The sequence below is a fragment of the Misgurnus anguillicaudatus genome, chromosome 21 (assembly GCF_027580225.2).
Source record: "Misgurnus anguillicaudatus chromosome 21, ASM2758022v2, whole genome shotgun sequence".
Taxonomy (NCBI): domain Eukaryota; kingdom Metazoa; phylum Chordata; class Actinopteri; order Cypriniformes; family Cobitidae; genus Misgurnus; species Misgurnus anguillicaudatus.
The window spans coordinates 22,923,220-22,946,474 of record NC_073357.2 but is presented as its reverse complement, the minus strand read 5'-3'; the positions used below and the strand labels follow the sequence as shown (position 1 = coordinate 22,946,474).

Genomic DNA, 23,255 nt, shown 5'->3' with positions numbered 1-23,255 from the left:
AAAAATACTGAGTTTTTTTTACACACGTAACATGAACACCTGTTATATTGCGCACCGTAAACACAATCAGAGCTTCGAAAACATATGGGACCCTTTAATTTTGCTCTGGAGGCTGCTGAAACTGCGCTCCTCCACTGGTGTGTGTTCAAATCGAGGGGCAACCTTCGGATCTCTATCATAAAGCCAATATGGAAGTGACTTAAACTGCAATTCACCAACTGGCAGCTAGAGACTGGCTCCCAAAGAGAGTCAATTCTCATAGACCACCATGTTAAAATGCTCAACTTTACAGCGGAAAATATATGTTTACAGCCTGGTACAAAAAGTGTTTTGCCCTTCATGACAACTGTTAGGGGGGTGAATTTTTTTGTAACTCCAGTCCTCAGATTTCTTGACAAATTATTAAAATAATTATAGAATTTCATCTAAATTTTAGTAAATCAATGTCTTTGTTTAATTTTTTCAAATAAATTGCATAAAAACATTTTTAATCTTTATTAGACAACACATTTAACATGACAATTTAAAACCTTTCAGTAAATATTTTATGATTTATCAGACCTCAAAAAACAAAGAAACACAATCTCCTGAGTAAATAAAAAAAGTTGCTATAATATCGATCTATAATACAGTAGAAAACAGAAAATATGAGATTTGCAGTCTGATGAGAAGTTGTAGTCTCACAGCCCAGGGAAGAGGTAAAACCTTTTAGACAATGTTGTTCTGTCTTTGCATGGCATTTGATCTGGATGCTTCTCCTTAAACTTCTTAAGCACCTGTATGAACAAAAAGGATAATACATTAAACTAACCACACAGACTAAAGGCCCAGAAAGACAGTAAGACATAGTTAAAACAGCCCATGTGACTGTAGTGACAGGAATACTTTTGGTGCTTAAAAAGTCAGTCTCCATTTAGTAATATCCAAGATAATAGTTTACAAAGTAGCAAATATGGCCAGGTCTAAAAAGTTTTCACAAAAACTATACTTTAAAAAAATTCTGTAGAAATGAAAGTATTGCTGGGAATTACTGGCAACTACCTGCCAGTAACTTACTGTAGATTTTACATTTATGTTACTGTGAACAGTTTGTTCAAAGTTAAATGAACATGGAACATTTTCTACACAGTAAGTTACTGGCAACCAGCTGCATAATTACAGCAAATTTTTTTACAGTGAGAGAATAAAGCAATAAACCCCAAGAAGCGTTGGGTTACCAGTGCATTTTATAACAGCTAAGGGGCGTTGTTAGGCACGACGCGAAGCGGAACCCCCTTAGCTGTTATAAAATGCACTGGTAACCCAACGCTTCGAGGGGTTTATTGCGTTTATAAAACGGTTACTTCATATGCATAAAGTTAGCGGGATTTTATAAAATAAAACACAAATAAGTTGTAATTATATTAGTATAAATATTACTCTTCCGCCAAACAAAGTAGTTCCTCAGAATCAAGTGTGGCTGCCTGCAACAGAGCGCAGTTCACAAACAACAGAGACGCAGCAAAGATACAATGAAAATATGATTAAAGACTGTGGTGTTTATTTTTATAAATCAACATTCATCTAATTTATACATTAACGTTTATATCGTGCAACTGTTGAAGTGATGATCAAATATGTCTGGAAGCATGCTTAACTTTTTCCCCGTCAGCGTTTTTTTTTAAGTTGCCACACAGTTTTAGTTGAATGCCTTACAGAAAAATTATCTTCTTTAAATAAACATAAGATATCAAATGAAAGAACAGTCCATCCGCTTTCCAACAACATGAAAAAACGTTTCATCCTACCTTCATTTGTTGTCTTATCAGTTATCACCTATACGGACTACCGGCACATCTGGGAACTTGACTGTAAATTTCGTCACCGCCCCTTTTCGGGGGTTAAAAAAGCAGCGCCTCCATTGGCTTCCATTCAAAACAGCGCAACAAAGCAACGCCCCCACACAGCCGGCAGGCGCAAACAACCCATGAAATCACTCAGACCAAACACGCCGAGCATCCATCTGTCCACCCTGCCCGCCACAGAGCGCGAAAGACACATTAACACATTCAACTTGGTCAATACAAAAACATGTCCCTTTCATTCTCACAGCGTCAAATTTGTGTAACAACGCCATCCAGTGATTGCTGGAAATATCGCTAAGCCAGTTAGTTGTATGGCTGGACGGAAAAGTGCACTCATTACTCTAAATATAAAGACATAATAAATAAATACGAAGTAACTTTCAAATACGAAGTAAAATCATTCACTTGCTTCCCTGTTGACTTGATAAGGTACGTGTTTAATGTCCGGGTAAGACACCTCTGGCCAATAGGGAGCGTTGTTACACAGATTTGATGCTGGGAGAGTGAGAGGGGCATGTTTTTATATTGACCAAGTTGGGTGTGTTGGTGTATCTTTCGCGCTCTATGGCCGGCAGGGTGGACAGATGGTTGCTCAACGTGTTTAATCTGAGTGATTTCGTGGGTTGTTTGCGCCTGCCGGCTGTGTACGAGGGTTGCTTTGTTCCGCTATTTTGAATGGAAGTCAATGGAACGTCTAGTGCGATTTCCCCCAAAAGTGGGCGTGAACCTGTTCAGAGACATTCTATGACGTTGCGCCGGTTGTGCGTATCAAATTTTCAGCTAAATGCGGAGATAATTCCATTTTTGTGAAGAACTTTGTAAGAGATCAGATTCAGAGCCTGATCAAAACACACGTCACGCTAAATCCACCACAACGCTGTTGTGTCGAGTGAATGCCTCAGTGTTGAAGTTGGATAAGATTGCCATCTTGTGGATAATAGCGGAAATATCAATAAGACAAAAAAAACTTCAGAGAAGTTTTCTCTTTATTGACGAAATGTTTTATTTATTGACATTTATCTGGATATCGCCATAATTGTGCAAAGGTAGAAAAATAAAAAAATTATTAAAGACTGGTGTTTATTTTCATAAATCAGTACTCAGCAACAGTGGCGCAGTGATACTTGTGATGCGGTCTGAACCGTGGGTTTACCAGGGTATTTTATCACGGCTTAGAACGCGTTTCAACCAATCAGAATGAAGAACCAGAACGAGCCGTTTTATAACAATTTTTTTATTACATTAGTAGTCTATGGCTACAAGAAGACACAACATTCCTTACACTATGAGTTTCTAGAAACACATCTTGCTGCCTTACTTATAAGTTTATAATTTGTTAAACCAGAAAACCTGTAAATAATTTTAACCAATAGCCTAAATGCCAAAGACCTGCAAGATGACCTGATGAAAGGAGGAATACACATTTTATTGCATGCAGGTATAAGAAAAACACTGGGCAAACATGGCATGTTGTGACATCTTGCCAAATGCCACTCTTGGACAAAAAGGACCTAAAGACGGACTTGAACATGCTAAAAGTTTAGTGATGCGTGGGTTGATCCAAAATGAGCGGGTGCCTGTGATCATCTGCGGTTACGAGTCATCAAAAAATATTTTAAATTATATTCGGGTCACGGTCGGTCAGGTAGTTTGAAATAAAGAGGCCAATTAACTATTTTAAACAATTACTACTTTTAAAAAATGCGGGACAGGAAGTGGGTCCGGTAAAATATTTTTTTTTCGGTCCGAGTTGCGGGCAGGTTAGTTGAAAACCTTGGTCGGTGCGGGATGTTTATAGATTGACCTGTGCATCACTTACCTTTAGAGTTCTTGAAGAAAGTTTTATGAAGCCATTTTGGCAAAAATGGTGATCTCTTTAGTGCAGAGATTGAAGCTTTATAATCAATGGACTTATAAGTACAGCCATCCCAAAGATCCAAATCTATTAAAACTTGGCTTAGGGATCAGATATAGTGTTCTTGAACGGCCTGTACACTGTTAATATTTAAATCTCATTAAAAAATGTAGTGGACTTTAATGAAAGAAGTGGTACCACCAAAACCAAAAAATATCAGTAAACTGGAAGCTTTATCAAGTGAGAAATGGGCCAATAAGAGGTGACAGAAGCTTCTAGGCATTTACAGGCAGAGTTTATTGGAGGTTATAAAGAATTAAAGATTTTGCACCAAATTTGACTTTTGGGGGTTTATTTTATAAATAATTAAAATAATTAAATACAACATAGCATCTAATTTGTTCATTTATTGTTGTTTATAATTCAATGAAATAAAACATAAGCTTTTCATTTAAAGTTCATTGTTGTGCTTGTTTGAAGTGTTTTGCTGTCTTTGTTAATAGTTGTACATGGTTATCAGCACCTGTCACCCTTTCATTCACTCTTGATCAAGAAAAATATTTTTACTGCCTTCTTTGCTTAAAGCAACACTAAAGACTTATTGCTCTTTGCTCCCCCTACAGGTTAGAAGTGTAATTGTTCATTACCACTGTCGTAAATACTGCAGCATAGCTGGCTCTGATTGGATTGTAGGTCTGCCGTAAAGCAAGTTTTTGTAGTTTTCACTCGAACTACAGGACCACTACCCGACTGTTGGAAACTTCGTTAAAGCGGTTTTGGCCGATAGAGGGCTGCAAAGCGAATGTGAAACTGCCATTTACCCTGTTTTGAGTGGATGAACCACTGAAACTTTTTTGGAAACGTTATTTTAAGGTAAAAAAACTCTTTGGTGTTGCTTTAATATAATAAACAAAAAAATCTGTTCCTAATCATTTGCTTGATCTAATAATAATTGTGTTATATTAAATACAGCGGGGAAAATAAGTATTTGACACATCAGCATTTTTATCAGTAAGGGGACTTCTAAGTGGGCTAATGACACAAAATCTCCACCAAATATTGAATTCATACAAAGAAATCCGAACATTAAAGTATACAAGTTGAGTCATAATAAATAAAGTGAAATGACACAGGGAATAAGTATTGAACACACTATATTTAAAGAGCAACTAAACCCTTAACCAACTTTTTTTAGTTAGTGATCTGTAAGAATGATGCTTAATTAGTGCTGTTCATCGATTTTAGTAAGTTTTTTGACATTTGGATATAAAGTGTTTCAATACTACAATATATGCTGTAAAAACGTATGAGTGCTGCCCTCTTCAGGTTGAACGGTGGCTACTGCAGTTGAATTTTCCTATTGGATGTTGGGTCCAAAAAGTAACTTGTGATGTAAGCAGTTTCAAGCTCACCACGCCCTTGTTACGATCTCACCACATGCTTGGTACGAGCTAAGTTCATCCCCTCTATCTCTGTTGGGATCTGCCCACTTTTCTTGCATTTTTCAAATATTGCCAGTGGGTGGAGTCAGGCTCTGACCAGGGGTTTAGTTACGCTTTAATACTTAAAAGCTTTTGTTGGTGATTACAGCTTCTAGACGCCTCTTGTATGGAGAGACCAGTCATCTGCATTGCTTAGAAGTGATTCTGGCCCATTCTTCCACACAAATGGTCTTTAAATCTTGAAGGTTACTTGGGCCTCTTTTATAAACTTTGATCTTCAGTTCTCTCACTGGGCCATTCAAGCAACTTGATTATCTTTCTTTGAAACCACTTCATTGTTTCCTTGGCCTTGTGTTTGTCAACCCTCTTTTCATTTTCGGCTTTCTGGTAGATGGCAGCAGATTTTTATCCAAAATGTCCCTGTACATTTCTCCATTCATCCTGCCTTCAATAATATGAAGTCTGCCATGTTCTAATTTCTTTGTATGAATTGTAGTTCTAAACGTAGTTTCGAGAGGAGCCTAAACATTCAGGTCTGTCAATCATCATTATGAGAGTATATAAGGCAGCCTTCCGGCCTCTGGCTCCAGCTGCAGTTTTTCTGACATCCCTCCTCCTCCCCATCTCCTCCATCACTGCTCTCTTTCTTCCTCTGTGCATTTCTGTTGCAAGAGGGGGTTGAACTTGGGGATCGAGCCCCGGCCTCAGGTTCGCTCTTTCTGAAGGTTCAGAGCTCAGCTGCAGAGCTCCCCTCGAGGACAGCAAGCCAAGTTTGTTTACCATTAATCATTAAGATCTGAATGCGCAGGCGAACTATTCAATTCAATATTTGGCTTGATGGCTACATCTGGTGGGAATTTTGTGTCAATAGCCCACTTAGAAATCCCCTTACTGATAAAAATGCTGATGTGTCAAATACTTATTTTCCCTGCTGTAAGTAATATTTAATAATCATATGAATCACTTATATCTTAGTCTAGCTATATTGAGCAGCTCTGGCTTCTATTATTGCTTTTACATAAATGCATCAACTCATGCCAGTCAAACGACTGATTTTGTAGATAAAGAACTAAAACTTGTAACTTGTCAAGAATTTGTCAATAATTTTTTGCGCTAAGTCTTATTAAATGCAGATAAAGCTCTTTCACGTCCTCCGTTATGCGGTTCACTCACTTATCTCAAATGGATTCAAATAGATTGATTGAGTCGCTTGGTGACTGAGGCTGTGTCTCAGCTCCCTTGTTCAGTAGTCAGGGCACTGATCAGGGAGTCGGCCATTTAAAGGGCTGTCTTAATTACAAAAGTCTTCCAGTTCATTCCCTAAAAAATTTCACAATGCAACGAAAAAAGTCAGTGAGCATTTATTGTCTGTTCTCTTACTGGAAATCACATGTAAGGGCATCATATTTTCTTTGTCCGATTGCCTCTCGTTTCTCCCTGTACACTACGTGGCAAACGACACGCATTGAAGCTGAAATTCGGCGGATTTACAAAAAGTTGCACGTCTCAGAATTCGTTTCAAATTTGGACTGTAAATCTGTATGCCTGGCTTAAGGGAACATAGGGACCATCGATGCTCACTGTTTTTTGCGTTGCATTGTGCGTACACTGAAAGGATTTTGCAATTGAGACAGCCCTTAAAATGTCTGACTCTCTGACTACTGAACAAGGGAGCTGATTGAGATGCAGACACTTGTCGAGAGCATGAGGCAGAACAAAATTTGGTGGAGGCGGCTACCTCCGAAATCTCTATGCAGGAAAAACCCTGACTTTATTGGGTGCATCCCAATTCGATAAATTCATATTATTGCTGTTATACTGTGTATGTTGCATGTATATTTCTAAGGTTGATACATTTTATATACTGTTGGGTAGTTTAATCTGCATTAATGCATCATATTCTCTAAAATAAAATAAAAAAATCTGGCTCCATATTTATTTTAAAAAGTCTGAAATGTCTCGCTGGCAGGCGTGGTGGGCGGGATCAGCAAGTGACTAAAAATTCGAAATTGAGTTTGGTTGCGAAATCTCACCACTAGATTCCACTAAAAACCCTCAAATACACTTTCTATAATAGTTTACTGATGCCTCTGTTAAATTCATTTCATAAAAATGTCTTGCAAGGCAAGGGGCTTGAATAATCTTGTTTGCAAATGTACATATATCAGGGCTCCAGACTTAAACGTAATGGCGCGTTTTGTGACCAGTTTTAGAGACAGCGTAAGCATTTTTTAAAGTACTTGCGCTGAGACTGACTTAAAAAAAAGTATTAAAAAGTTAATTTAGTTAACTTAAATGGTGTTACCAGCTTTTCACTTTTTTCTACAATGTACTATGGAAGTCGATGACAACCTTCAACCCTTAAAGCTTCAAAAAGGTCTAAAAGTGTTATAAATAACTCCACTTGTCATATATTTTAAGTGTCCTAAAGACATCTTCTCTATTTTCTTGTTGTAAAAATCACTGTTTCAATTTACACATAATTTAAAAATAAACTAAAACAATATTTTAAAATAATTCAAAGTGACTTTGCCTTTCTGAAAAGCTCCTCAATGTCGTCCTGGTGAGAATGCTGATTAAATATTTCCACAATATCTTGGATGAAATGAGAGCCATTTACTTTGTTTCTGTAAGACACTGTATCTGCATAAAGAAAACAAATTTACTATGTGGCAACCAGTGTTGGGGAAAGTTACTTTAAAATAATGCATTACAATATTAAGTTACTCCCCAAAAAGTAACTAATTGTGTTACTTAGTTACTTTTTATGGAAAGTAATACTTATGTTACTTTTGTGTTACGTTTTTACTTGGCTGAGGCTTGATCTCTTTCAGCCCTTGCAGGTGTTTTTATGACTGAGAAGTTCTGAATCCAGAAATTGCATATTTCCATCGCAAAAATTCAAACTCTGGCCTGCCATCTCCAATCTGTTCCCACTCAGGCCCGCATGCATAGAGTATGTAATTCTACGTGACTATGTTATTTATATATTTATGTGTTATATATATTTTAATCTAATTCATTAAAATGAAAAGTAACTTGCAGTCCTACTTTACTCGTTACTTCAGAAATTACGTAAAATTATTACGTAATGCTCATTACTTGTAATGCATTACCCCCAACACTGGTGGCAACACACTGTATGTGTGAATTATTTTGACGGGTCACTTATAGACATTTTGCAAAATGTAAACAACACCAGAAGCACTTACTGTGTCAGATACAACCAACAGAACATATAGAACTGAATCAAAAACTTAAAGAAACATGTGTGAAATAAAGAAAACAGTTAAAGGAATAGTCTACTCATTTTCAATATTAAAATATGTTATTACCTTAACTAAGAATTGTTGATACATCCCTCTATCATCTGTGTGCGTGCACGTAAGCGCTGGAGCGTGCTGCGACGCTTCGATAGCATTTAGCTTAGCCCCATTCATTCAATGGTACCATTTAGAGATAAAGTTAGAAGTGACCAAACACATCAACGTTTTTCCTATTTAAGACGAGTAGTTATACGAGCAAGGTTGGTGGTACAAACTAAAACGTAGCGCTTTTCTAAGCGGATTTAAAAGAGGAACTATATTTTATGGCGTAATAGCACTTTTGGGAGTACTTCGACTCGCCTGAAAAGTCCGCTCCCCTTCTCACTCTCATAATGGGAGAGGGAGGGTGTTACTGCACCGAGTCGAAGTACTCCCAAAAGTGCCACCACGCCACAAAATATAGTTCCTCTTCTAAATCCGCCCAGAAAAGCGCTACGTTTTGTTTTGTACCACCAGGCTTGCTCGTGTGGCTGCTCGTCTTGAATGGGGGGGACGTTGATGTGTTTGGTCACTTTTGGCTTTGTCTCTGGATGGTGCCATTGAATGAATGGGGCTAAGCTAAATGCTATCGAAGCGTCGCAGCGCGCTCCAGCGCTTACGTGCACGCACACAGATGATAGAGGGATGTATCAACAATTTTTAGTTAAGGTAATAACATATTTTAATATTGAAAATGAGTAGACTATTCCTTTAACGTTACTGTTTTAAAAATTTTACTATAATGTATACAATCTTAAGGTGCACCTATTTCATTGCTAAAAGACAACATTATTTTGTGTATTTGGTATAATACAATGTGTTTGCGTGCTTTATGGTTAAAAAAACACATTATTTTCCACATACCGTATCTTTTTGTAGCTCCAGATATCCCTGTCTTCCTCAATAGCTTTGATTTTGTACAAAACTCATCGGTTTGAAAAGCGCTGTGTCCCTGATTGGCCAGTTAATATGTAAGTTGTGATTGGCCTGAATACCTCTGACGTCAGCCGGAAATGTGACCCTCCTTACCATTATTGAGAGATTCGCTCACAATGCAATGCTAACAGGAGTTAACTTACAGACCGAAGCGGGAGGAATTATGATAACGTCAGTCTTGTCCACGTCAACAGGGCCAAGATGTAAACTGTTGCCTACAATCCGTGTGTTTGTTAAGACCCCTTTAAGCATATCTTTATCTTTTGCTCATTTCTCCTCTACTTATTTACTTTTTGACCTTTTCCTGAACATCTCTGTGTTTATTTGGCACTCGGTAATAGTGAGGAAAAATGCTGCCTTGTTACGTTAATGAATGATTCGTTCACGAACGTAACCCCTGCTTCCTGAGAAGGTGTCAAGCACAGAAGCTGTGAGACGGGAAAGCAGCGCAGGGGATCTCTGGGTCTCTCCCAAATGAAACAAAGGGGGGACAGGGGATGCACTGTATAATGGGAAAATGTTGACTTTCTTCCAAATAACAATGCAAATTTTTGTATTTCTGAATTCTGTGAAATGGCTAATAAAAATAGGTAATACAAACGATTATGTGGTCACCAAGGTGAATTGGTTTAGTCTTGACTTCTGGTCGTAAGTGACAGTGTTTGGGTGAATGGGAAATCTGATGATTACCGAGTAGTAATGGAAATTTCTTTCAAGAGATGATTTTAGTTCGTTCATCAAAATGATTCGTTCACTGATTCGTTCAATAACCATTTCTTCAAATTATATATATATGTATTTGCCAGCAGGGGGCGAAAAAGAGTTTCTTATGTGCTACGTCTAAAGTCAACAATCATACTGTATCACTATTTACTTGTTGCAAAAAACTGATTAAACAAAATTCAAATGTGTAATTCAGATGACCAAAACATAAGGTTTTTATGCATAATAATCATTTTAATTGTTTGGTCAGACATTTACACATTTATAATGTTCTGTATGTTAAATTTGAATAAATTTAAACAAGCTTATGTGCACAGTAGCGGTTCACTGATCTGCGCATGCGCTGCTAGCGCCTAGCTGCTATAGTAGGAGGAATTTCAGTGAACGAGAAATATGAATCAATTGATTATGTTAACGAAAACAATTCATTCACCTAAAGATTTGTTCAAAAAGAATGATTCGTTCACGAACGTAACATCACTATTACCGAGTGCCAAATAAACACAGAGACGTTCAGGAAAAGGAGAAAAAGAAAACAAGTAGAGGAGAAACGAGCAAAACATGAAGGTATGCCTGAAGGTGTCTCGCCCAGGGTGTAATTCCATTTCACTGGCGAATGAAGCATGTAAACTCAAATGTTCAAGTGTCCAACTACGCGCGAATAGCGCGCTTTTGCCGCTGCGGCTGGTGTGAATGCACCATAATGCTCGTCAAACGGGAGTGATTTCAACGTTAAGTCAATGTGAAGATGCGTTGACGCACGTCTGGAGGTCTCACGGTGTGAATGATGCGTTGAGCGCTGCAGACACGATTCAGCCTCAATCATGCATCTAGTTCGCGCGAATGGAACGTTGCCGCGGGAAACGCGCGAGTTGAAAAATTGTTACTTTTGCAGAAAAACGCGCCACGTTAACCAATCAGGAGCTTGCCCTAGTAGTGACGTGATTTCAGGAAGCAAGCAGCGTCGCAGAAGCCCCTCCATTACGTGAATTTCTCGATGACTAGAATTTCACACGCGGCTTCCACGCGCGAATGAATAGAGTAAACTCAAAATGTTCAAGCGGCAAACTAGATGCGGTAGACTAGACACGAATTTGACACCTCAAACGCGGCTGGTGTGAACCCACAGTTAGGAAACCAAAACATTTGTTATTTTCGACGAGGTATTTGTTTTCGAGTTCAGTTTAGCCAATAGCCAGACCATTAAACAGACAGAGACTGGAAGTTAAGTTCCGGCATGACGCGTAACTGCAACAACGCATGTGCGTCCGATTAAATTGTCTATATTAGGAAAGTGGAATCAGGTAAGTTTTTCCCTACCTGGTGTACAGGATCTCAGGCAGCAAAAATCTTTTTCACGGTGCTCTGTTCTTTTGCTATTTACTGGTATACTGTCCGTGACTTCCACACAGCCGTCCTCACCTATAACATGAGTTGTTAAGGCACATCATACTGCAGATACACTGGGCAGAACTGCATGGCAATCTAACTTTATGTATTATTTTATTATTCTTAATAATTATTCTTCCCAGTCCAGCATCTATGCATTCATGGTGAGAACTAGTTGATCTATACATGGTTAATCTATAAATTGATCAATACACACATTGGGGGAACGGCAATTTGGCATCTCCAATTTATGTAACCTGCATGTTTTTTTTAAACTGTTGCTGGAAACTGGAATACCCGGAGTAAACCCTGGCTGACACAGGGAGAACATGCAAACTCCACACAAAAACCTTGAAGAATATTCATTCATTCCGTTTGCTATAATACATCATAACCATTAACACAAATAAGAATGTCACCCTAATCTGTAACTTACCACCTCGACATGCCTGAATGAGGATGATTTTTGGCTTGTCTCGCAATCCAGCACAGTTTGGAGTGTTCAAAGCTTTAAAAATTTCATCTGTGGAGAAAATGTCCTCTTTTCTATCTTCGGTGGAAATCCCACTGATCCCTTTTTCATTTCCATGGGACATGAACACCAAAAAGCAGCTGTCTGATTGGACATGCTCCTCTCGTTTGGCAAAGTCTTGGACAGCGTCAGTCATACCCTGAGCATCAAATCATCAAGAACATACTGAGTGATTCTTTTCTACATATATTATAAATGATTTCTTTTATATACTGTATATACTTACTATATGATTGTTTTCACTAGTGATGCACCGATGTATCGGCCGCCGATATTTATTGGCCGATTTTTGGTGAATTTAAACCATCGGCACGAGAAAGGCCGATATCGTTTGTTTATTAATAAACTGCATTAAGAAATCCATTATGTAAAAAATGAGTTAATGGTGAATAGCAAAAACCACCTTTGGAGGTTGTCATGCTGTCTTATTATATTTGTTTTAGCTAATTTGTGCCTCTCTTATTATGTTGGTCAGTTGAATGTTAATTAGATCCAATCCATGTTCAGTAAAAAATAATTTGATGCAGAAATAAACTAGCTAATAGACCAACTGTATAGTATTGTATGCAAGTGTTTAATATCGGTATCGGCATATGCGGCTGGTGTGAACACACAGTTAGGAAACCAAAACATTTGTGATTTTCGAAGAGGTATTTGTTTTCAAAATCGGTTTAGTCACTAGGCAGACCATTGAACAGACAGAGACTAGAATAGTATAATATTTGAATATCTTGTTATAATCTAATGATATTTTAAGAATTTGATTTGCTAACTACAAAATTTGCTACTTTATTAAAATCTCTGACATATTAGATTTGTTACTGTTTTGATGACACAGAACAAAAAATTGCTTTATAAGATTAGCACTTTATTAAATTTAAGTTTGAATTAACTGTTATCAAGTTTATTTGATTGCTTTCACTGGCCAAACATTAGCACTTTATAAAATTTTTGTTTATATGCACCTTTTTAAAAAAAAAATTCTTCAAGAAGAACCCAGCTGCGTTTTGATGTTAACAATATAAAGAATGGACTCAGTTGCTGGAATTTCAGATGATCTTTGAATACATGCTGATGTGTTTTGATAGTTTAATTTTGTTGGCTTAAGCGAATAAAGCTATTTTTGTTTGGCACCTGGAATCTTTGCCTTTTAAGTTTTTTTTTACGAAGAATTAATATAAGATTTAAGTCATTTATTTGTGATTTACTGTTTGCTGCATAAAATCATCCTACATAATGTAAAAAAAACATCTAATCTTGATATTTTCAATACTGATTGAGTAAGGTCATGTCAACGATTGACATCAATAATGTCTACTCTAAATCAATGAGTAAAAATCAAACTTTGATGCTCCAAATCTCATAATTTGAATATGAGACATTAGCCTGGATTTCACTGACCATCAGTGGGGGCTCGTCCTGCTCATCCGAAGGGCGCTAATTCAGAATAAATGTTCGAAGTGTCGTGTGTGTGGTTCCTTTTTCCAAAATATGCGTGTATCTATGTGCATGACGTGTTTTGTCAAAATAAGTGCCTGTGTCAAAACCGTTTATGATAAAAAAGACGCTCACGTTTACAAAATACACCCAAGACAGTCACTTAACAGTAAACTCTGATTACGCATGAGATTATGCGAGTATCTGGCAAATGCGATCATCTCTTTTATCATAAACCCTTTAGACGCATCTGCAGCAGGCACTTATTTTGACAAGACACGTGATGCACACAGATCTCTCGACGCGCAGAACACATGAACCACACACATGATGGGCTACATACATGTCGTGATGAATTTCTCATCGAGCGCCCTCGAAAAAAGAAGTCACCGGCCATCACTGCTGACCAGATAGAGAGATAGATAGATAGATAGATAGATAGATAGATAGATAGATAGATAGATAGATAGATAGATAGATAGATAGATAGATAGATAGATAGATAGATAGATAGATAGATAGATAGATAGATAGATAGATAGATAGATAGATAGATAGATAGATAGATAGATAGATGTACTGTATACACCTGCGCAGTGAGATTTGTGAGTGTGAACACAGTGTAACCCAAAGCCTTCAGCAGCTTCTCCATACTCCATTCGTCTTTATCTGCCCCAGTCCTATCACTGAGGTACTCAAACTCAACATTGTTGATGAGCAGAGCCAAGCGCTTTCTATCAGGGGATTTGTCCTTTGTTGGGTAAATCTTTCCAGAGAAGAGAAAAGGCACAAACATCTTTTCATTTGCAAATAGTATACAAGAACAAAGCAAAGCAGAAGACAATATTATAACAGAAAATAAAGTAAAATGCTTAAAGGATGTTATTCAAAATATTTTCACACTTTAACATATCTAAGTACTTTATTTAAAACTTTTCCAATTGTTTTGTATAATTAAGTCATGTGATATTTAGAAAATAACAGCCTTTAATTATACTTACATCATCTCCCTCTATTCTAAGTTTTTCTTGTTTAAATTCAGGATTGCATTTCACAAGAGGATCTGGAGCCACCTGTTCATAATAAGGCATACTATCTTAGTTAAAAAAGAGAGAGATTTACTTCTAAATAAACACACAAGATGTTTGGTCAAAGATTTATGGAATTAAAAAATGTATACCACTTTCTCTCCACAGCCATTATTGCCACACCTCACAGCATTATTATGCGGCCCCTTCCATTCTCTCCGGCACTGCCAGCAGAAGTAATAAGTGCGTTTCATGTTGGCTGTGCAAAGAGTGCAGCGTACACACAGGTTTTTCTGATCTTGTCGTTCTACATGAGACCGACATCCTGGACACTGCACCAATGACAAACAGCTATGTTTGGAAAATTGTGTAATAGAGACAACATACATGACCAAGACCACCCTGCTGAAAAAAACAATAAAACCATTACAGAAAATTCTAATGGTTTTATTGGTTTTATTGGGAATTTTATTAGTTCTAATGGAATATGGCCCAAAACACACTACAGTGTATTGGTTTTTGTTGGTCTCTAATGCTAGGGGAGAGCGGGGTAAGTTGTCACACGGGTAAGTTGTCACACTGTTAATAACTCCAACAGTAGAGGCTCTATCTCAAAAATCAAATAGCCACTTTATGTGACTTCTTCTTCTATAGTGAACTTCCTGTTCACATGTGGTCAAGATCACTGTAATCTGAGGTTAGCACAATTTTCTTATTTTTCTGCTTAAAAAGTAAAAAAAAATCACTTTACATTTTATGCAATACAACTTTGTTAGGTGTGAATGTTTAAAATGATTATTTTGCACAAAATAGAGGAGACCGTAAAGTGTCTTTTGATACTTTAGCTAAAGTGATATGATGAGCTAAACTTGAGATTTAGACAACATTAGCACACAAGTAAGTATGGGGCAAGTTGTCTCAATGACTTTGGGGCAAGTCGTCACATCTGACAACTTGCCCCTGTACAAACAAACACATCGAACATGCTCAGAAAACATGATATAGAAAAGAATAAGCCTCAATCTAGCAAAAAGCTGTTTCAAAAGAAAGGGAAGCAGAAATCTGGACCTATGAAAAACAAGGCAGCTAAAAGAAGAAAAATCATGCAAGAGTCATCATCAGATGATGAAGAGTGCTTCTGCCTCGTCTGTGTAGAGCCATTTTCAAAGAGTCGTCCAAAGGAGACCTGGGTAAAATGTGTAAAATGCAACAATTGGGCCCATGATGCTTGCACCTCAGGCCAGGCAATTTATGTGTGTCAGAATTGTGATTCTGGAGATGAGTCCTATTAGTCATACAGGGCATCTGTTTTGTTCAGAGGTTAAACATGTTAAGTTAAGCAAGTTATCTGCAGCGTTCCATTCAGTTATCTGGTTTTATGTGAAAGCCATAGAACATTTGAACCAAAGTTCAAAGTAAAGTGGTCTTGCCACTTAATTGAAATGTGCATTATTTGGATTGAAATAATTGTTTTTCCAGATTCTCCAGGCACGGATGTTTATATTTCCAGTTTGGTTTGAGTTTAAAAATTAAAATCAATATTCACAATTAAGTAGTTGTGTTCTTATTTTTAGATAATCTAGTGTGACAACTTACCCGCCCTAGTGTGACAACTTACCCTCCGATGGGGCAAATTGTCACAAGTGCACAGTCACTATTCAACAGTCTACAACTCTGTAATGAGATAAGATATAAAGATGTTATGAATACAACATATGTGCCCAAGACTTCCTTCTTTCATTTGGTATGACATTTATACCATTTTGATGTATGGTGCTCAGTAAATGTTAGACAGTGTGAAAAGTGTGACAACATACCCCGCTCTCCCCTACTATGTATTGGTTCTAATGGAATATGTATAAGTTCTAATGGAATATGGCCCAAAACACACTACAGTGTAGTGGTTTTAATGGTAAAAGCTGATGGTTCCTATTAATATTTTAATGGAAATGATTAGAATTTTCTGTAATGGTTTTATTGTTTTCAGCAGGACAGACTGTAAACAAAACAAATTACACTGAAAACAGGAATCTTACTGGTTTAAAATCACACAGTCTTCTAGCAGCAAGTATAGCGAGGTTTTCCTCCAAAAATTCCCTTTGTTTGGGTGTCAGTGGTATCAGCTTACAGGTATCATGATAAGACACCTTTCTTCCACAGGTTTTCTTCTGACTTTCTTGATATGCAGGACAGGTAAACTCTGTTTCACTCTAAAAATGCAACAACTAGTTAACTTCATAATAGAAGTATAACATGTATACAGTGTAATGGTTACTGACCTGCTTAAGATAATACTTAAACCAAGCAACGATATAGTCTGGTGACCTTTGATGACCACAGGGCAGTTTAACTGATAACAAAGATTATTAAACAAGTTATTTTAAGCAAGTTTTCGTACATGAGTACAGTGCCTACCATTTTAACCATATATGCATTGGTTTGTGATTCAAATGCTTGCTTGTTTGCATTAATGTCAAAATTAAATAAAAAACATTAAATGTTGAACTCTAACATCCAGCCTTGACTATTACTATCATCATTACATATCATGTATCATCATAATAAAATCTGTCTTTTTATTAGAATTTACTTTATGGTGATTGGAGAAGGTGAGGTTTCCACTTACCAAATCCAACTTTATCGGTTAACGGGTATTCTTCAGTATTACACTCTATGTTCCTGGATTTAACGTTAGAGATTCCTTGATTCAAAAGAAATAAAGCGGTAATACTTTTTAAATAGATTTTATTTTAAATACTTCCTCTTACAATAACTATTCCAGTTTCACTTTCAGTTCAAAATGGATTTTGCAGCTCATTTTCTTACGGTTTAGTTTTACTTTATAAGCTGTTATCAATCTATAACACACTTCTGGAAAAAATAAAATGTTTATAAAAAATAGTTTAGATAAAATGATTAACTCAAGCTGTTGATCAATCCTGCCAGGGAGTCTTCCAGTTGATCCGAATTATCGACCTCCTCACTCATTTTTCTTATAAAAAATTAAAAGTTTTATCATACGTAAAAAGACAGAGGGGTGAAAGGCGAACTTCCCAAAAAAAGACCACTACAAGATGCTCAGCCAGCAGGTCACAAAGCTTCTATCTATTCTATCTATCAAATACTGATAAGCTTTTGACAGGGCGGAGGCGGACACTAAACGCGTTTGTCCTTCCCCACTCACCGTACAATGTGTTTTCTCTATCAAAGATGGCTGCGCTCAAGAGCAGAGTGGTCACGGGACGTCTCAGATCATGTTTGCTTCGACAAAGCAACAAAGCGCTCGGAACCGGTGTTCCTATTGTTATGACAGAGAATGAGGTTAGGCAGACTTATGCGATAGTTTGTAGTTTGTTCATTTATCCCCCAGAAATCGTAAAACGCAGTGTTATAAGGCTTGACTTTGAAATATGCTAAACAGCTAAGTGCTGAACTGTGCATGTGTGATGATGATCGTTGTGTCATATGCTCTTTAAAATAACGTTACTTGCTTTTGTCAGTTTTAACGTATTCGGCGTCAGTGTAATAATTATGTTTGTCTGGTTGATGATTGTTAAAAGAACGAAGTTTCATACTGTTCATAGGTGTCATGAATAGTAAGGGTTTCTAAATCGCAAATGTCAATTGTGCATCATTATCATCATAATAATAAAAAGTTGTGATGTTTTATCGGTTTTATCTCATATCCTGAGCAGTCTGTTTAATTGTATTGCAGTGGTTTGTACAAAGATCACATCTTCACACTGTCAGAGGCAGTAGGGGTCCTCTTGCTAGGGCACTGATTGGTTCTCACAACCATGGACGACTCCTATTGGTCAGCGCTGTAGCGGTTAGACACAGCAGCTCAGAGGTAGGTTTTTCCTATTGCTCTGTTAAATATGTTAAGACTAATTAGGTCTGTGTTTTTGTCATGCACTTCATTTGTAAATGCATTTTTATTGTCTATGCTGTTATTTCATTTGTGTATTGACTTACATGTAAATATTGCGCTTATTTTACAGACAACTGAAGCCGTTCAGACTGTGTTAACTACACCTGTAGATACTGTAGTCCCAGCTGCCTTTATAAGTTCTAATGCTGATCCCACCCCACCAGTCATTCAGCCAATCACAGAACAGGTGACTGAAGCTCCTGTTACAGCATTGGATGTTCTACAGGGGGTCGGTACTGAAGTCAGCCTATCAGAGCTTGGGCTCGGCAGCTACACACCTGTCGGAGTGATCCAGAATCTGCTCGAGTTTATGCATGTTAGCATTGGACTGCCATGGTGGGCGGCTATTGTTGCAGGTAAAACTATACTGTAATAAGCTTTTCATTGTTTCATGTTTCAACCAGATCTGGCAATATCTGTGTCATGATCATAAGTTATGTGTTTAACACATTGACTTGGATAAATTACATGAGTTTTTTTGACTTGAATGTTTGTGATTTCCAACAAATCTCTCTTGTCTTTCCCAGGGACTATCATTGCTCGTTGTGCCGTGTTTCCTGTTATTGTGAAGGGACAGAGGGAAGCGGCCAAGTTAAACAACGTCCTGCCAGAAATGACCAAACTCACTAACCGCATGAATGAGGCCAAGCAGAGCGGTAATAAATTTGATTGTAAGTAGTTTGTTTTTATATACTTTATTATGTTTTAAACTTCGCTTGCATCTGTACTTTCTCTTTAGTTATTTCAGCTGCTTGTCAGTGGATTATACTTCATTGACCAGTGTGTTTATTGCCCCAGCAGAGTAATTTCCCTAAAACTGTCCTTTGGTCTGACACGCATAATCTGATATGATGTTTTCTTCATTCTTTAGTTTCGAAGGCCTACACAGACTTGATGATGTTTCAGAAGAAACATGATGTGAACCCTTTGCGTGGGTTCCTAGTGCCACTGGTACAGGTTAGTTACCGACTCACGCAACCTGATCTCATGGAAATTCATAAGTATTTTACAAGGAGGCTAATTCTTATGAATTTATATAAATTGAATCATTAAAAAAACGTATAGTTCCGAGGAAAAATAATTAATGAAAGCAAATCATACTAAAAGAGTGTACGAATTAGGGATGCATAACGATTAATCACGATTAATCTATAGCAGAATAAAAGCGTTTGTTTACATCACGTATGTGTGTGTGAACTGTGTATAAAAACTATGTATATATAAATACACACACGTGCATGCATATATTTAAGAAATGTTTATGTGTGTATATACATTTGCATATTTATGTATCAATTATTTATATATAAATATAAATACTTCATATGTAAATATATATTCTTTTTTAAAATTATACATGCTAGTGTGCATATTTATATACACATGATTATTATTCACAGTTTGCACACATATATGTTGTCAACAAAAACTTTTATTCTGCTATAGATTAATCGCGATTAATCGTTATTCATCCCTAGTACGATATCATAACCCCTCATAAAACACATATGAATTGCCATGAGATTGTTTTGACTCGCATATTGTTTTTATGTTTAATATGGGCATTGAATCACTGTGAATGTCTCACAATCGAAACATTTGTTTACTTTGCTGCTGGTAATCGTATTCATCTTTTTATCCTCTTCCTCCCCAGGCTCCAGTCTTCGTCTCTTTCTTCATTGCCTTGCGTAAAATGGCATATCTTCCCGTACCCAGTTTACAGACTGGCGGCCTCTGGTGGTTCCACGACCTAACAGCATCTGATCCATTTTACATTCTACCCCTAGCTGTGACTGGCACTATGTTTGCCATCCTAGAGGTAAATATTTTAAAAGAATAATACACCCCAAAATAAAAATTGTTTAACAAAATGAGTAACAAAAAACTGTAGTACAGTACAAGGAAAGGAAAGGCTTTTATAAGTTAAATAATAATTTAAAAAACTTTTATTGTTCACAAAAAATATAAAGAGACACAATGTGCAAAATAGATACACATTTTTTAATGCTTGTTTACTGAAAACAGTGATGGGGGTAAAACTGACAGGTGGTCTGATGTTTCATTTTTCTGGTAAACTACTTTATGATATCATTGCTGTTATATTATGTTTATTTTAGCATTTGTAGAAATGTGTTTTGTAATATTGAATTTACTGCAAATCTGCTTTTTATGTATAACATACCTTTAAACTGTTTTTACCATGTTGTTAGCTGGGGGCCGAATCTGGTATAGACAACCCAAACCTGAGGGCCATGAAGACTGTCTTCAGAATTATGCCCTTTGTTATCCTTCCTCTGACAATTAACTTCCCCACAGTAAGTTAAGCCTGTTTAAGTTTTAATGACGAAATTTGCGTCACGCACACTGACCCTTTCACATGCATAAAACCGGGAATATACTTTTAGCTTTAGTCTCTTCCTTTCTCTCATGTATCTGAGGCTATCATGCTGGTTGTGACGAGATCTGTTTTTTTTTCTTGTCATGCCGTAATGAATTCCGTCTGTGTAACTCTATCTGTGTTTTTTCCAGGCTGTATTTACCTACTGGATGACCTCTAACCTCTTCTCGCTGGGTCAGGTGGCCCTCTTGAGGCACCCGGTGGTGAGACAGAAGTTACGCATCCCAGAACGCATTACACACCCACCCTCAGCACTGCCTAATAATGAAGGTTTCGTTGAAAGCATTAAGAAAGGTGTGGACTTAAATTGACTTTATTCTCTTTTCTATATGTGATTCTTTTTCCGCTCTTTTGCCAAGCTTGTATTGCTTCCTGTAATATTTCTCTATGTGTGTGTGTTTACAGGATGGAAAAATGCTCAGTTGGCTCAGCAGCTGGAGGAAAGAGAAAGGAGAATTAAAGGGCATCTTGATATGGCAGCTAAAGGTGAGGCTTTATGCTACATGCGCTATGGTTTAAGGAATAGTTCACACGAAAATGAAAATCTTGTCATCATTTGCACTGCCCGAAAATAGTTCCCTTGGTTACTTTCAATAGCAGAAGACTAATTTCAGGCAGTGTGTAATATCACTATGCCTGCTGCAGTCATGTTACGGCAGAAGAGTCCTTGATTATTATGTCAGAATGAGAGTATAGTCCTAACCATATCTGCCTAGAAAATCCCAACTTTTAATTTTTCGTCGGTCTTAGTACACGATGTAACTACAGAAGAGTCAAGTGTTAAATAGGAAAAATATTGAAACTCTTTAGTTATTTTTTTGCCCGATGCTAATGGTCTAATCAGATTCAATGGATTGTGCTAAGCTATGCTAAAAGTGGTACCGCCAGACCCGGAGATCGGCTGAATGGATTCCAAAACAGTAAAAATCAAATGTTTAACTCTAGGGGAGCTGGAAAATGAGCATATTTTCAAAAAAAGTGAAATGTTCCTTTAAGGCATGTACTTCAAATCAAAAACTATTGAAAAGTCAACCTGCCATGTTTTTTGTTGTTAGTTAATGTATTACTTGCCAATTAATTCAAGTGTTGAGTCATGTTGTAGTTAATGATGACTCTTCATTAATTTATGTTTAGTTCATGCTTTAACTCCGCATCAGTTCATATTTAAGTAAGAATTAATTTAAGTATTAGTTCATCATGATTCATGGACCCTTATTATAAAATGTTACTGATATTTTGATAAATGACGCTACGCACACAGCTGGATGTAAGCATTGACTTTCATAGTAGGAAAACAAATATGATGGAATTCAATAGGTACGGTCATCTGTGTGCTTACCATCATTTATCAAATTATCTTCATCATTTATCAGAATACTTCCATAATATTTGTTTTTCTACTATTTTCTACTAGTCAATGGTTACATCCAACTATGTGCTTATATTTATTTATCAAAATATCTTCTTTTGTGTTCATCAAATTATAAAACTTATACAGGTTTAGAACAACATGAGGGTGAATAAATGGTGACAGAATTGTAATTTTTGGGTGAACTAACCCTTTAAATATCTTCTTTACCTTCTTGCTATCTTGGATACATTTTTGTACTGAGCTTGTCACAGTTCATCTTTAGATTATTATATGTTTTGCAATGGCTAAATGCATTGGCGCTGTTCACTTTGACCATTTCATGCCATCTCACAACGCAACACAAAATTGAGTTTTTGTGGACACACTGGCTGTGTGAATGAAGCTTGGCATATATGCATTTCTTTTTACAATTTACATTTCTTCTTCTTTTCAAGGTCCACTGAGGCAGACTTTTACCCACAACCCCCTGCAGCAGTCAGCAGCACCAATGTCAACAGGAAAGTCAACTAGTCCAAAGCAAAATGATAAAAAGAGGCCCTGGGAGGACACTATTGGCTAAATGTTTAATAGTAAATTGTGAAGTGCATTGTACATATATATTGAGATGGACTGAGGGAATGGTGGTAAAATAAGACTATTGTATGTATTATGTCATATTAAAAGGCGATTGTGTTCCTTTACTGCTGTCTTCTGTTATTTACAGTCTGGTGTATAAAGAATTGTTTTTAAGTGAATACCAATGATTACTTTAAAGGTGCAGTGTGTAACTTTTATAAGGATCTCTTGACAGAAATGCAATATAAAATACATCACTATATTATCAGGGGTGTATAAAGACCTTTCATAATGAATTGTTATGTATTTATTACCTTAGAATGAGACGTTTTTATCTACATACACCGAGGGTCACCTTACATGGTAATCGCCATTTTGTGCCGCCATGTTTCTACAGAAGCCCTTAACGGACAAACTGTATTTTACTAAGTTGTCTCCAACTATGACATGGTTGTCCGGTGGCCGCTACCGCAGGTTCTCTTTGCATTTCGGTGAACGGTGTACTGAA

The 23,255-nt window shown here is 37.0% G+C and overlaps 2 protein-coding genes across 2 annotated transcripts; one reads left to right on the top strand and one right to left on the bottom strand.

Moving 5' to 3' along the window:
• Positions 1-549: 549 nt before the first annotated feature.
• Positions 550-17,634, bottom strand: casp23 (caspase 23, apoptosis-related cysteine peptidase). Its single transcript, XM_055197308.2, has 11 exons — positions 17,413-17,634; positions 17,118-17,192; positions 16,771-16,841; positions 16,528-16,701; positions 14,644-14,823; positions 14,465-14,536; positions 14,053-14,229; positions 11,931-12,165; positions 11,426-11,527; positions 7,675-7,784; positions 550-776 (listed from the first exon to the last, which is right to left on the bottom strand). Exons 1-11 carry the CDS (start codon positions 17,477-17,479, stop codon positions 681-683), a joined length of 1,359 nt encoding a protein of 452 aa, XP_055053283.2. The 5' UTR covers positions 17,480-17,634; the 3' UTR covers positions 550-680.
• A 19-nt stretch (positions 17,635-17,653) lies between these two features.
• oxa1l (OXA1L mitochondrial inner membrane protein) lies at positions 17,654-22,872 on the top strand. The gene is made up of 10 exons (XM_055197299.2): positions 17,654-17,812; positions 18,207-18,341; positions 18,493-18,778; positions 18,950-19,093; positions 19,294-19,379; positions 20,077-20,241; positions 20,633-20,737; positions 20,952-21,114; positions 21,226-21,306; positions 22,627-22,872. Exons 1-10 carry the CDS (start codon positions 17,702-17,704, stop codon positions 22,749-22,751), a joined length of 1,401 nt encoding a protein of 466 aa, XP_055053274.2. The 5' UTR covers positions 17,654-17,701; the 3' UTR covers positions 22,752-22,872.
• Positions 22,873-23,255: the final 383 nt, after the last annotated feature.